Below are 15849 nucleotides of genomic sequence, written 5' to 3'. Positions count from 1 at the left end.
GAACTTGTAAAAACTGTTAAAAGTTTGCATATAGATGACAACATTATCAAAATGATCCGCTAACAAAAACAACGACAAGTGTTGTGATAAGCATGCCAGGCAGTTGATCGCTACGTCAATTTTTAAAGCATGACACTCACGGACGGCCACAAGGCGCTTTCTTTTGACAATGACTTGTTGGCCTACAGTTTGCAGTGTAGACAGACAGACAGAGAGACAGACAGATAGAACAATTTGAAATTTCTAACAGTTTTTTTTTTTGTTGAAAGTGAAAAGGTCCCTCTTGTTTGCTTATCACATCAGTACTTCACAGGCCTGCTCTAAGAATGAGCTCACTAGTGATGGGACATTTTGATTTCCTAGGAATTTTGTGATCATTGGATAATGTAAAAGACTTCGACAGATTTATTAAAATATAGTCTTGCATATTGATATGTATCTGTTTCCAACCTGGTTAATCATTGTTGACAATTACCGGTAATGTGAGAAATCATTAAGATGGTCAGTGTATTTCACATAGATGAGTGGAAATCAGTATTGATAAACAGTAAGAAAATTTAAGGAAATCTGTGCAAATTTGCTATGAATGCCATGAAGTAGCTCTGGGTTTCCAAAAGGTTGGTGACAAGGAAAGATGAGGTCATAAGTGGGATTGTAATGTTCACTCTTTTTATTGATTCCCATACCTCAAAAGAACACAAAAACACTTAGTGAATTGGTCCCATTTGTTATTAATTTAAAAACTATGCAATAATGAATGAGAAAAGGCTCACTGGCCACGTTTCTTACTACTATTTGAAGTACAGCATACAGTAAATGATGAGCAAAGACTCTATTCATTGGCTTTATAACCAGGTCAGTGTACCCTCCACAGATGAAAATAACACTCTTACCAACCATGATGATCTGTTTTATTTTTTTCCTCTCTTTTTGTTATGTGATGTATTTGTCATAAATGTTATTGTTGCTCTCTCTCTTTCTCTCACTCTCACTCTCACTCGTGCTTTGGGATTTGAGTGGGAAATGACATGTCCTATCTATTCAGCTAAGCCCCAACACTGTTTTCACAACCTTTCGAGAGTGATTATAAAAATAGCAGTTAGAACAATTGTTCTTGTGCAGGCCTTATAATTGTTTATTTTTACATGCCTCAGTGATGATTTGACGACTCATTCAGTTGGGTAACAATACATCTAAAAGTCAAGTTATTTTAAGGCACAATGGATCTGCTGCACAAGATATGATTGTGCTAATGAGGAGGTTGGCCTATCTGTCATTTTCCTCACTCCCTACAGTTTAGCTGACTGCATTTGCTGTGATTACCTTCTTTGGTGTCTGCTGTGAGTTCAATCTCTTCCTTTGTCTCTGCTCTCCTCCTTCCTGCTTTGTGTCTTATATGTGCTCCGTGTATCTTGACTGTGGTGGACTTCTCTGCCTACGGTAGGTCTGATAGCACGCGGCACCCCTCTCTGGCCGCTCTGAGTAAGCGCAGACCAGTGCAGAGGGGGGAGCTTTGGGGGTGGGCTGGGCTTGAAGGGATGGATTGCAGTGATGATGTCGATGAGTGCTATGGCTTCCTTAGTTCTTTGCAAGCTTAGGTGCTGCCGGTGCTTGAGGAATCTTTGGGAGCAATTAAGCTGCTTCGCAAAATCCACTGAACTGACATGCCGCACCAATTGCTATGTCTTGATACAGAGATGGTTCTCTTCAGAAATGTGACCCCAACAAAGATCTGTTTTAATGCAAATGGTTTGAAATGAATATGAAACCCTTCCTTTGATTGAGCCTTTTGAATGACTAGTGCACTCAGCAATTCACTAGTGATCACTAACATGCATGTGGAAGGGCTAAGCTGGATAATGTCATACAAACGCAACCCATCAGTGAACTTTGGGCTTGTTTCCACCATCATGGGCCGTTATAATACGACGCCAATCAAAAAGGCTATCAATCTCTTACAATTAATTCCTCTTGAGGTCTGAAATTTACTCACCGGCGCCCCACTTGTGCAAACATGCTCAGAGTTCCATGACAGAGCAGACTTGTTTGTTTTGTATCTCTTGACAAAACCAGCATACGCCCTTGCAATAGGTAACATTGAATGGCCACAACTTGACTTGAGAGTAGCTTTCCTGGATGACCCATGCTGCTGACGTACAAGGTGACAGATGAGAGCGAGATGGTGTGCCTGAATGTATGCCCCAGATTTGCCGTCCTCACAATTATGATTTCAGTCAATCCAAAGATTAGGCTAGTTTCTCAAGGTGAAACCTCTTCTTGATATTCATCCCACGTTGAGCAAAAGGCATTCATCCAGACATACCATATCCTTATCCCAGAGCCCTCCACAGGAGTTTGGGGAAAAATGAAAAATTTTCAGACATTTTTGGTCCTGACAAAAATGTGCCCTTTTCAAACTGTCCATGCTCAAGCTAAGGTAGTTCACTGACATTAGCCACCAGAAAGAAACATACCCTGCATTTTGTGGCTTGGCATGTTTGAATGAAACGCATTGACCACAACAAAAATAGAGAATGCCACAAATAAGTACAATCGTGGGAGTTTACAAGAGGGCGTGAGTTATTAAGCATGCACGATAGGCCGCATGCAAGCAAGAAAAATGATTGGGTGTGTTGGGATTTTTTAAAAAAAAAGAGTGTTGTGAGAATGTGTGTTTTATCTGTGTATGCGCCCTGTTCCAGCTCACCTCTTTCAGCTGACCAGAGAGTAGCTGGACCGTCTGTTTTTTTAAGAAGACATCTGTGTTTTCTCAAGATGACAGCCATAGGAAATTCAGCAATACTCTACTTTAATCCTAACTGAAAGGACAAATTAATACCAAACCGCTCAAGATCCAAGAATAAGAAGCACAACTGAAGGTCTTTTGCATTGGAAATAATTTGGTCTTTAAGAAACTTGAAGCTACATGAATGATGAACTAGCATGTAATTTCTCCGACGAATGCACCTGCTCCCAACCAGCAGGTGGAAGTAGTTTTTATTCCCAAATCCACAAACAAGTGAATGCTATTGCATCTTTGACCACTTCTGTCTCTATACTCATGCTTGGAGCCAATCATATTGCTTATGTCATAAATCATGTTGAACAGAGGTGGGCATTCCATCAATATTAATGGCAGGTCTGTCAATCCATCAATCATGGACGTCGTTACTGATTAACGGTTGACATGAAACCTAGAAAAATATCCTGATTATGCATTGCCGGAAGTGGGTTTCCGTCCACCAATGCGATCACCGATAACTGGATCGGTACTCACGGATCTGGAATGCCGGTTTCACTGACAAATAACGGAAGCACTGACGGATGCCCACTTTGTTGATGCACCGCAGAGTACTTCCACTTCTTTCTTGAGACTGCGAGCGAGCTACTCTTTTTCTCCTTCAGTAAACAAGTAAATATACACTTAGCAGGTATGCTAACTTCCTGCCACACCATTCTACAAGTCTTCTCTCTTCTGGCTTCTGACCCAATACTGGTAGCTGGCCGAGTGGGCGTGATATAGAGCTCGGATGACGACAGACCGCAATGATAATGTTTTAATTAGCTTAGTGCTCAGTTCGTTTAATTGGCATTAGGCACATTGCCAGACAGTTAAAGTGGAAGTCAACCTTAAACATTTCTTGACAATAATATGTTATATGTGACCTCACAAGTCTAAACATGGCATTCTGATTAATATTACATCTGTGAAATATGAGTTATGAAGCAAAATCCTTCCATTTTTATCCATCGCCACTTGCTGTCGACTGAAGATGACATCACAGTTGCTCAGGCTCAGGCAATGACCAATCACAGCTCACCTGTTTTCTGAAGCTGATCTGTGATTGGTTGTTAGAGCATTTTGTTGTCAAATTTTTTGGGGGGGTTAACTTCCCTTTTATGGGCCTTTTGGTGCACCATTTTAAGTTAGGCACATTTTTTAACTGCTCTGGGTCCTAAAAAGGGGAAGTATTGCGTCAGTTGGCTATGCGCGGCAGTATTTACGACAGTTACAACATTAATGAGAGGAATGAAATAATAACATACCAATGTAAACCGGCCTAAGTGAGTGTTGAAACTTTTCAAATTGAAGTTGAGCTACCATTATAGCTGCATTGTTCTTTCTGCTGTGTCCGGCCATGCTCTTTAACTTGAGTGCTCGTGTGGACGTGCTCCAGCAAAGCCCCCATTGACGGACTGACAATTGATAACCTGTTCTGTTACTGTTGGTCCTAAAACAGTGGCTGTAATTTAGCAATGACGGAAACTCAGTAAAAATAACACTGCAGGGTTGATGGATTGACAGTTACAGTTTGGTTTGGTTTGAAATAATTGCCGATAACGGAAGGGTGTCCCGGCTGTTGATGATTGACGAATTCCGGGCGCTTAAAATTCACTGACGCGCCCACCTCTGATGTTCAACATAAATGCCCAGTACATAGGAGAGTCACAATGAGAGTTACAAACAATAGCAATGTAAACAAGGGAATATCTGAGGATATCAAAAACTAAGCAGACACCAGGAAAGATGTCTCGCTTTAGGGTCAACCTCTTTTGTCAAACAGCCTTTACTATCAAGACTCATGTCAGAAATCACTGCATCAGTGGTTTGGCTTTACGTCATTGCTCTGTCCTTCAGTGCCTCTCAGCTTGGACCAAATAATATTGAGCACTGTGAATGCAATAACTACACTGCCATTAGGCTTAAAATGTATTTTAAATGGCATGGCACAGTAACATTGTCTTGTCTTCCACGTCACATTTGACAAATGTGTTATTTTATTATTGCTTTGTACCATTTTCATATGAAAGTTCTAACAATCATTTTTAGTATGGCAGTTGGTTTCCCAACATGGTAACAACTGACAATTTTTAATTTATTGCATGTTTGGCATATTAGAGTGAATTTGAACCTCAAAATGTGAACAAACCCGATATGGTTCTTATTTAAAATCCCCCAACCCTTGTATTAACTCAGTGAATACAGTTTTCTAGGTCAGGACAACTTCATTGCCTCATTTTTAAATACTAGTCAGGGAATACCAAAAACAAACAAACAGCAAATGGTGTCACCCAAGAAATAGTGAAATCAAGTCAGGTTGCAACCGTGGTCATCGATGAACAGATTGCACTAGTAACACCGGTGTGTGCAGGGGTAAGTGACAGGTAGGTGCTGTGACTAACCCGACTGCTGATGGCCGAGGGTTGTCGATCAGCACAACTTCAGACTTCGAAGCATCTGCTCACTAGTTCCTCTACTGCTTTCCACCCGCCTGTCTTGCAGAAACAACAGGACGATGACGACGAGGAAGACGATGTTGAGCCTGGACTGACCGGAGATGAGAAAGAAGAGGAGGTGAAGGAGAAAGAGAAGCTTGGAAAGCTGCAGTACTCCATTGATTATGACTTCCAGGAGAACAAGGCAAGAACATCAGTCACTTTAATGCTCATAAAGAGACTGGAAGAAAGTATGAATGCTGTAGATTGAAACGACCAGAAGTCATATCATTCCAGTGCTCCACCAATTTTCAATGTCAAAGCAAAAATAATATTGGTTTGTAAAGTTATATGTCAATCTCTAGCTGACTGTGGGAATCCTGCAAGCTGCTGATCTCCTCTCCATGGACAGCGGTGGCACCTCTGACCCGTACGTTAAGGTCTTTGTCCTACCCGACAAGAAGAAGAAGTTTGACACAAAGGTTCACAAGAAAACCCTTAACCCAGTCTTCAATGAGACTTTTATCTTCAAGGTAAGCCTGGTAGTCCTCTTTGTACTCATTACTATTTCAAATGATATATGTCAGGTTGACCAGTCATGATCTGGCTTACTTCTGGGAGTTCAGCCCACTTTCATCCACTGGCAATAAAAGGTTGCAGACATTTTGAAGGTGGCTGACAAGGAGAATGTGGGCGAGAATTAAATTAAAGGAGAGGGCCACCTTTGGTGCCTGCTAACACAGCTCGATGAATTGAACACAAACAATTCAAACAGCTTGTCAAAGTCAGGCCAGCTCTACTGAAGCTGCATGTTAAGACAGCCATTTGTAAGGTCCAGACTGAAGTCACAGCTAATGTTGTTCTGCTCTTCAAAAGCTACAGTCAATAGTAATGATTTGTGGAAGAATGCAGTAAATCTGGACTTTGCTATAAATGACTAAATTGGGATTGGTTTGTGATTTCCAGATTCCATTCCAAGAAATGGGAGGAAAGACCCTGACCATGTCTGTTTATGACTTTGACCGCTTCTCAAAACATGACGTCATCGGCGAGATTAAAATACCCATGAACACCCTTGACTTGGCAAAGCCGATTGAGGAGTGGCGAGATTTAGACAGCGCGGACCAAGAAGAGGTAATAAAGTTCAGAAGGAAAGTGTTACCTTTCCACTTTGTTTTACATTTTGGCACAGAAACTAATAAGCAATTTATTGACACTATGCAAAGAAAAATCTTTGGATGCACCTATTAAATCTATATTAGTCAATCAATTTAGGGATTGGGCCATCCCAGTGGCAACTGGCAAGCATGCCCGTCATCATGCGTTACAAGTAGGATGACAAAACTGGTGCTGATTTCCACAAACAGCCTCTCAAGAGCTCTGTAAAATGAATAGTAGTTTTTGTTGCCACTTTCAGATTAAAATATTTGAAACACTACATTATGCTCTACGTGAGGATTAACAATGATTTCTGCTGTTTGTCGAGATTATGACAGCTGGATTTAACTTTCTCTCACTTGTCATACTTGAAACAGCCGGAGAAGCTGGGTGACATTTGCATCTCTCTTCGTTATGTACCAACTGCTGGAAAACTCACAATCTGCATTCTGGAGGCCAAGAACCTGAAGAAAATGGACGTGGGGGGTCTTTCAGGTTTGTAAACATGAGTCACCCTTTCTCCAGTATATAACAACTTGGGTACCTTCATTGACATCAGCGGATATATGTCGCAACTGTGACATGCAGTTAGCTAGCTAGCTACCCCTACACCCTGAAAATACCATGGACTCTCGCGTTATGAATGACCCCGTTTGCAAACAATTCGTGTTCCACATTTTTGGAGAAAAATGACCTCTGTTCACATACTATCTTCGGTATACGAATGGTTTTGGCATGGATGAGCGGCTAGATCGATAACGCGCTTATTCTTCTACTTTGTAACCATCAGCCATCATTGCTGTAAACTGAAAAGTAGTTCCATGGTGTACAGTTGCATATGTAGGCCAAGTTTTGCCTTCGCATCCTCTTATCACCCAATCACAAATGCCTGATTGATTGGCGTGGTAGCCTAAAAGAAGTCTAAAAAAATCTATTTATTTTTGTCTGAAAATACTATCGACATTATGTATCTTATTTATTGAATTGTAGTGTCTCTTTAATTAAGACAGCGAATGGTTAATGTCGGCATAATCACATCGAAATAACTGTCCAGAAGTGTCAGGCTGAAGCTGCGTCTACGTACATTCACCCAATCATAGATGCGAGAAACAACCACGGCCCGTAGAGGTAGGTACCATGATGAAATGCTGAACTTTTGCTCAACAACTAAACAAACCATTTAACTAAACAAGTAACAATAGCTCTTAAGAAGGGGGAAACTGTTAAGGTGAGTGCGAGGAAGCACTTGTCATAAATGAACGGAACGATCTGTGCTTTTCGTCTTCTCACATCATGTAACCAGTCTCTGTGCATCACACAAGGCAAGGTAGGCTACCGGTACTGTATCTTTGTTGTTGTTTAGCTCTATATTAAACTCACAAATGAGAACGCCACTGGTGATAGCGGAGCGAGGCAATCTAAAAATTATAAACATGATCGGGAAAAATATGCAGCAAATTGGCCACAGAGCAATTCATCTTTAAAATGGACATCTCACTTTTAAAATATATATTTTTTAACATAAAAAGACTAGTTTCCCTGCCAAACACCAACCAATTCATTAGAAAATAAGCACCCGAATCAGAATTTCACTGCGTTATTGTGAAAGAGAGCTCATCTTCAATGGAAGATAGTCTTCCTAACTTTCTTCTTCTCCACCTTAGTTAAAGTTAATGAGCAAAATATAGTCTCGATAATCTCTTTTTTGTGTTGTATTTTTTCATAGTTATTTTTTTAATATTATGTTTTCATTTATTTCTGTATGGCACTGTATTTATTTTAACCACACACTGATAAAAAAAAAAAAAGTAAGCATAACTTTGGGCCTGGAACAGATTCATCGCATTGCCATTCATTTCAATGGAAAAATATTACCTCAGTTTATGAATATGTTTTTAGATGTTTCCCTCCTCCAACACACCTGATTCAAATGATCAGGATTGTTATCAGGCTTCTGCAATCTTGCTGATGAGCTGATCATTTGAAACGGGTGTGTTGGAGGAGGGAAACATGCACTCGTGAACCTAAGTTGGTGAGCACTGCACTAGATCTTCCCTAGAGACGGTCACAGGTGCAGCTATTTTTTGAGTGAGTACAGATTAGTAAACTGAAGTTACATTTTTAATAAACTGGGGGTACAGATTGATAAATTGAAGATACATCTTGCTAAACTGAGGGTATAGATGAATAAACTGAGGGTACAGATTAATACATATTGAAGGTACAGATTGCTAAATTGAGAGTATAGATTAGTATATTGAGTACATTTTTCTCATAGCGTGGCATCAACTGGAGTCCATAGATATTGGTAGGCAGAAGTAATTAAAATGAGACAAATCATGAAGTCTTTATATGGGCATATTGGGAGTATATCTGTTTTGATGTGTAAACAGCAAACCAGTGTCACATGATGCCCAGGTGAACTTCACTTATTAGACAACATGCACATCTTTAACTACACCATTTAAGTAAACTAAATACTTTAAAGTAATTACAAATCAAAATTCTAACCATTTTCTTTATACTTTTACTTCCAATACTAAAGTAGGCCTATATTTATAATCAGAAAATTAAGCAAATGTCAGATACTCTCAGATTTTTACTCAGGTAATTATATTCTACAAGGTGACGTTAAATTCTGCTTATTTTCTGTTAAGTCTCACTTTCAGGTACTTTATACTGAGACTGCATCACGTACATACTCTGCAGTACCTACCATGCAGCATCTTATTGCACTCGCCCCAGATTCAACTGTGGCGCCATCTGTTGATACATCACAACATTGCAGCCCAAGCAGGCATACCCGTACCGTACATACAGCTGGCTCATTGAGTTATTTGTCTTTCAGATCCCTATGTGAAGATTAACCTGCTGCAGAATGGGAAGAGGCTGAAGAAGAAGAAAACGACAGTTAAAAAGAATACATTGAATCCTTACTACAACGAGTCGTTCAGCTTTGAGATTCCTCTAGAGCAAATGCAGGTGAGAGAAGGAACCTCTTATTTAACAGCCTCTAAACTATAGACAACCTAAACAATAAATTGGCATGTTCTGTCAAGTAAAACTCTGAAAAAAATCTCGTTTGCATTTTTATGGAGGATTAGGCAGGTAGGTAGCTACAGTAGTTATAAAAAGTCTATACACAATTTTTTTTTTCAAAAGCCAGGTTTTTGTGAGACACATATTATTATTATTTTTTTAACCAAGAAAACTAATTTCAGAACCTTTTCCATTATTAACTTGACTTGGAACCTGTACTGTCAAATAACAAAAAAAGAAAAAGAAAAAAAGTTAAGAAAAAGGAAATAAAAGTGCCTCTTAACCACAAATTCATTTAAGCTATTCTACCAAGTTTTTCCTGACATTATTGTTGTTTCTAGCAGAAGACTAAAGGTTTTGTGAAATCACTGGCTGGTATTTCAAACTGGTCAATATCCCCCACCCGGGCCCCCACCCCTAGTCTAAGGCTCCAATTCGAGCGGAGAAAATCTGCCCCAATGTATAAAGCTGCCACGGCTATGCTTCACTGTAGGTATGGTTTCTTTTGCTGATGAGTCCCTCAGCGTTATCACAAAACTTTCAGGCTTCTGCTCGAAATAAAAAGAAGGTAAAGCCTGCAAGGAGCTGGAATTTATTTGGGGGAGCAGCAGGGTTTTTTGGGGGGATTGATTTATTCAGGTTCTAAGTCACAATGGTGGAAAAAATGTTGAAATGATTTATCTTCTTTTTCTCATTTTGTTCTCATTTTGTTATATTGCAACAGAAAAAACTGGCATTGGAACATGGGCATGGAAACTTTTTTATATCTACTGTAGATATAGGTACCATGACCTGTCACCACCAGAACGCTCAGAGGGTCGCAAAATCGCTCCAAACAAGGAAGACTAGACTTGCCCCGGCACGAAAATTGAGACAGATGTGCCCGTTTTTATGCCGAGTGCACATGTGCCAGTCTACTAAAAATAGAGCCCAAGACCATTTATGTTCAATGAAATCCAGAAAGACTTATTTTGGTAGTGATGGGAGAATGAAGCTTCATGAACCACTTGCGATATAATTTTTACTCCTCTAGATGGTGCTCTTGGTTAAAAGATGCAGTGGATATTTAATCAATTTCCATTGCACTAGTATTTATCTTTAAACCAAAAGCACCATATATATGGCAAGTGGTTGATAAAGCTTTATTTTACCATCATTACAAAAATGAGTTTTCTGGATTTCATTGAACATTAATAGTCTTTTTTTCATAGACAGGCATAGATAGGCAGGAGGAAGTAGGTAATAAAGTAGAAAATAAGGTAGTGGTTATGTTATTAATTTTGGGGTAGGTAGGTATCCCTGTAAGTAGAGGCCGGAGTAGGATGTATAGGTAAGTTGGTACATTACGTTTGTGGATTTCGGTATCGATCATGATGAGTCGTTAAATAGATGCGCATTTGGTTGTAGGTAAGTAGGTAGATGTAAGCTAATTGGTAGCTTCTTAGTTGGTCAACTAGCCAGTCAGACTACGAACAGTGGTTATGGTTATGTGAGTGTTTTGATTTTGGTAGGTAGGAAGGCATGTAGTATGAGGTTGGTGAGGAGATGCTCTATAGATAGTTTGTAAGACTTTTTTTTTTACTTAGCTTTTTCTTTCTTTTTTTACTTGTATTTGACATCCATTATTCTCCTGTAATTTTTCCTCTCTTTTTACCAGAAAATCCAAGCTGTGATCACAGTGCTGGACTACGACAAGATTGGCAAAAACGATGCTATCGGGAAGATCTGGGTGGGTAGCAAGGGCACAGGGGCCGGGCTGAAACACTGGTCCGACATGTTGGCCAACCCCCGACGTCCCATTGCCCAGTGGCATCCACTGCAGCCAGAGGAGGAAGTGGATGGTGCCCTCGCAGCCCTGGCTGCCAAGAAGTAAACTCCCAACCCACTCCCCACGGTGCCCCCGAACGACCTACATATTTCCCATCAGGTCCCACATGTCAATGTATATTCCGGTCCCAAATGTAGACCCACCAGCCCTTCTGCAATTCCCTGTCTCTCCTACCTGCCATCTTTCAAAAGATCCATAGATCATGATGCCAAATAGCGCAAAAAAAAATGCATCATGTTATATGAAATCATGTCATTGAAAAAAGACGACAAGTTAGAGGATGGACAGATATTCTGTTGATTTCCTTTAGATCTATTTTTGTATTGGGATTGTGGTTCTGTTACTGAAAGTGCAGCGTCGACTATGAAGAGCAGTTAGAGCGTCAAATGGGAATCTGGCAAGCGCGGGGATAAAACACCCATTCATCATCTATATCGTACCTTTCCCTTTAGTGACACAGTCTGCTTAGGATAGTGCTTAATAATAAAAATGCTTTATACTGCCATATGATAGAGGAATAACACAAGCAGGTCCATTCCTTGGGTGTATTGTGCACCACGCTCCCCACCTGCCACTTATCTTACTCGACCATTCTGTTAGGTTAACGTACATTCCTAGAGTTGGGTAGCAAGTAGTGTTAGGCACATATCCGGTTACCCACAGACACACTGCCTTTTTGATTAGTTCACCTTTCACCCATCGTCTCAGGAATACTGAGAGGAGACTCCACGCCTTTTTTTCTACACGGGTTGTTATGATCAAAACACGGTGAGAGAGGAACCACTTGATCGCTTTTCAGGAAGGCTGTTCTCCATGCGGATCAGTAGACGGATCTTCGGTTTCAAAGATGAGAGAAAATGTTTGCTTTTCGGTGTCCTTGACTGTGCAAAATATCAATCCATGGGACTATCAGAGTGGCGACAACGACCGAGACTTGACTGCTATTACCAATGACATGACATTTACAAGGTGTCCGTTGTCACTGCCTGCCGTTCCACCACCTCCCGTCCCAACGCCGCCGCCGCCGTCGCCGTATCTCACTTGTTCAGTGCTACTGCCATTCGTCATGGACTCCACACAAGGGTTTCATCGCTGCAGCTTCCTACAGTCATAAAGGAGACAAGCCTTCCAAGTATCAAAATAAGCAATTTTCAACTACCAGGGACGCCTTCCTCTTAGTGTTGTTGTTCTCTTTGTTTCTCACTGTCTTTCTTTTTGATTTATGCGCTTATTTCATTTAAAACACCTTCATTCCTCAAGCACTTTAACTCAAAACGTTTCATCTAAATATTGTTGAAGACCAGAGCTTTAATTATTAGTTTTAGGAAGATTTATTCATGGAATAATTGGTGGAGTTGATTGTGTGTATTTTATGCCTCAGATTTGTGTGTCTTTCAATTGTTTGGGTGTAACTTGTCTCGGATTGCAAAGATAATGTATGGAACACAGCACAGATTCACGCGTGTTTCATACACAGTGTACCAAACAGCTGAATTTAATTGCACTAACTGGGAATCTTTCTGTTCTTTGGTCAGATTTTTTTATTTAGATTTTTTTTTTTCTCTGGGGGATGAAATGTTTTGGTTACATTAATTCCTGGTTCTGTGTTTGGTTCACTGTAAGTTTTTGAATTGAACAGACGAATACTGGACACGTATATGTCTGCACCAGTGCTAACAACAACAAAATACCAGTTGACTGTGCTTTGTCAATGTGAATCAAATGCATTTTGGAATTGACCATCCTTTTTCTTTATAACCACCAATCATTTAGAATTCTTCATCTATTTTTTTGTGTTGACAACACTAATGAAACGGCGACATGGAAGCAATCAAGCAACCCGTTGGTGTAATTTTGCCTATATACATAGTTCATCCACGTTGATACTGCATGTTTATACGAAATACTGTACATAAGAGCATGTTTTAGAGACGGAGCAAAAATATCTCGTGTACTTAAATGGGTGTCATTTGTCATTTTATTAACACAGCGAAAGGGGTAAAAAAAAAAAAAAATGCACTGTATATTTTCTAAATGAAACAAATGTGTATTTATTTTCCATGAGGGTCATTGGAGAGAATGTCATCCAGATGTTAGAGTAATAATACTGCTAATTAATAGGAACCTTTCCACTGCTGAAATTCTTAAGCAAGTGTGTCGTCCAGTACCGTGTGTGAGTTCATGTAGGATGAAAAATATAGCCGCATGCTTGCTATCTAACTCCTTGTGGTCTGAGTATTATAATTTGCTTTTATTTTCTTTATTTTTTAATACCGTACATATTGTTTCAGGGTTTATCTGAAAAATATTTTGACTTTAATTTGATTATTGTTGTGTTTTTCCCCTGTGTGGAACAAGGGTATCCAAGTCTCAAGCCTACAATTTCCCCAAATATCCTTTGAAACTGTTATAACCAAGAGCAAAAATGATAGCTGTATTATAGTGTTTGTGCCAACGGTGAGCCAGAATAAAGTCATGTCTGGGTTATTTCTTCCAAAGGGGCCAAAATAATGAACTATTTTATTCCACTAAACACAAATGACTTGGAGTCCCCCGTCCTGTTTTCCTTACTTTTTATTTATTGTTTGTATTTAAATGACCTTCATGGCTATGTGTCTTTAACTGTGTTTATTATACAATATATGTAGAGAAGTTAAATGATAAAACTAAAGCCATAAAACTCAAGCACTAACTCTTTAGAGCTCAGCTGAGTAGAAAAAATGTAATTTTTCTTGGCCAGAATTTGTCCTGACATTCTGTTTTGAGGTCATTGTTCATGAAGAGGGCGATATCTTACACATACGTGAGCATCCACACTTTCTTTGGGCAGATGTATGTGTCTTGGTTTATTCATTTACAGCATATTTTCAGTATGGCAGGCTGACCGCATTGTTTATCTTGTCACACTAAGTTCTGATGTACAGAGAACATTTTGCACTTGGGATAAGTGTAATGTATCAACTAAACTGGGTTTGTCTGCTTTTTAGCTTAGCATAGTTTTGATAAATAGGCCTACTAACAAAATGGTTTCAAAACCATTTGTACTAAACCAAGAACAAACAAACTTGTTACAGCAGACATTATAATCATGGCTTGCTTATAAAAATGTCAACTAAACAGCTAACAATGGATTTATTGCTGTTTCTAGCTGGGTGCCGTTAGCGAATTTAGCTTAATTTCTACAAAAAGTGCTGTCATATCCACTAGCTATGTAGAGAGATTCCAGCTTGTCTTAGAATAGCTTTAATATACATGGCTCATGCTGAAAAATATTAGCACCAGAACCAGAGCTGTGGCCTCGTTGTCTGGCTTAGCTAATAATACACTTGCAGGAAAGGGTTACCTTTTTCCACTTTTAGCTAATGCTGCTATTGTAGACAATATACAATGCATAGAAACATAGTTAGTTGAAAACTGTGAATGTGTCCAAAATGACAAACATCAGCAAATACAGTTTGCTTAACTTGGCCTAGCATTAGCTTTTACTGCCATGCAGATGATCTGAGTAGAAATGTTTCAATGTGTTTTGGAAAGACTGTCAGTCCCTTGCTACGACCGCCTGCATTCGTTGTCTGTTTTCGCAGAGCCAGACTCGTTTACACAGCAAAGCGTGAGACGACAAAGCAAAAGCGAATGCAGAAACAAGCACATTGATGAGATTTTTACTCTCTGCTATTGTCACGATTGATGAGGCTCTTTTGGGGGTACAGAAAGGATTGAGCTGTGTTTGTTTGGAACAACCTTCCTTAGCGGCCACAGTGTAACAATCGCGCCAAACTTCAACATCCATTCCTAAATGTGCATCTTTATTCCAATGTTGCTCACTACCTTTGGTTGTAACATAGTAGGCGTACATTATGTGCACAAGTGTTTTGCATATTTAAATTCTGGGATTTAAAAAGGGAAAGCATCTACCAATTTTGAATACATGCATTCAATTCTCATTGCTCACATTTTTTTTGTTGTTGTGCTATTCTTGAGCAAAATGTGCAATCATTTACTTTTCTTCTGTGATGTATTCTTCAGATGTAGAATGTCTGTGTGCATTTGTCTACCTTTATATTTGTGTCTTTGTCCTGTTCCTGTGAAAATCATCAGTCATCGTGAAGAAGTGGGTGCATGGAGTTCTTTCCCCAAAATCTGCTTTTACTGTGCGTGAAGAATGCTGGCCTCCATGTTTACAACATGGACATACAGTAGTGTATACTGCCAAATTCCCGTACCTGACCCCCTTTTGAACGCTTGCACTTCTCATTCAAGTGTTTTTCCTTTTTCTTTCTCTTCTTCATCCTATTTGAAAGCATTGGATTGGAGGACTGTCAGGTTGTGTCCTCTAGCTGTGTTTCCTTCGTGTCTTGTATCGTGGTGCGCGTGTTCATGTCAGTACTTGTGCCTACTGTGGATCGCATGCTTTAGCCCTTGACTGGACACAAACGTTGCTCACAAACTCCTCTTGACCCTTATGTGGACAAATGTCGAGGATCCTTATAACATTATCAAGGGAGCCAAATAACTTATTACAAATTTATCATATGTGTTACCAGTTCTGTAAAAAACAAAAACAAATAGGAAATAAAGAACTTTTAAATACAATGATGCTTTGTGTC

The 15849-nt window shown here is 39.6% G+C and overlaps 1 protein-coding gene across 3 annotated transcripts in view; it reads left to right on the top strand.

The window, feature by feature from the left end:
• LOC144037739 (synaptotagmin-2-like) overlaps positions 1-15835 on the top strand; it is a 73836-nt gene extending 58001 nt beyond the window's left edge. For 2 of the 3 annotated variants that reach the window (XM_077549491.1, XM_077549500.1), the window contains 6 exons: positions 5285-5422; positions 5583-5750; positions 6184-6351; positions 6753-6870; positions 9224-9357; positions 11072-15835. In XM_077549491.1, coding sequence (XP_077405617.1) covers positions 5285-5422; positions 5583-5750; positions 6184-6351; positions 6753-6870; positions 9224-9357; positions 11072-11287 — 942 coding nt within the window. In that variant the 3' untranslated portion in view covers positions 11288-15835. The remainder of the gene's footprint in view (positions 1-5284; positions 5423-5582; positions 5751-6183; positions 6352-6752; positions 6871-9223; positions 9358-11071) is intronic. The other variant, XM_077549507.1, reaches the window with a different exon arrangement.
• Positions 15836-15849: the final 14 nt, after the last annotated feature.

Source organism: Vanacampus margaritifer, chromosome 1 (genome assembly GCF_051991255.1).
Source record: "Vanacampus margaritifer isolate UIUO_Vmar chromosome 1, RoL_Vmar_1.0, whole genome shotgun sequence".
In the NCBI taxonomy this organism is placed as follows: Eukaryota; Metazoa; Chordata; class Actinopteri; order Syngnathiformes; family Syngnathidae; genus Vanacampus; species Vanacampus margaritifer.
This window is presented reverse-complemented; position numbering and strand designations above follow the sequence as displayed.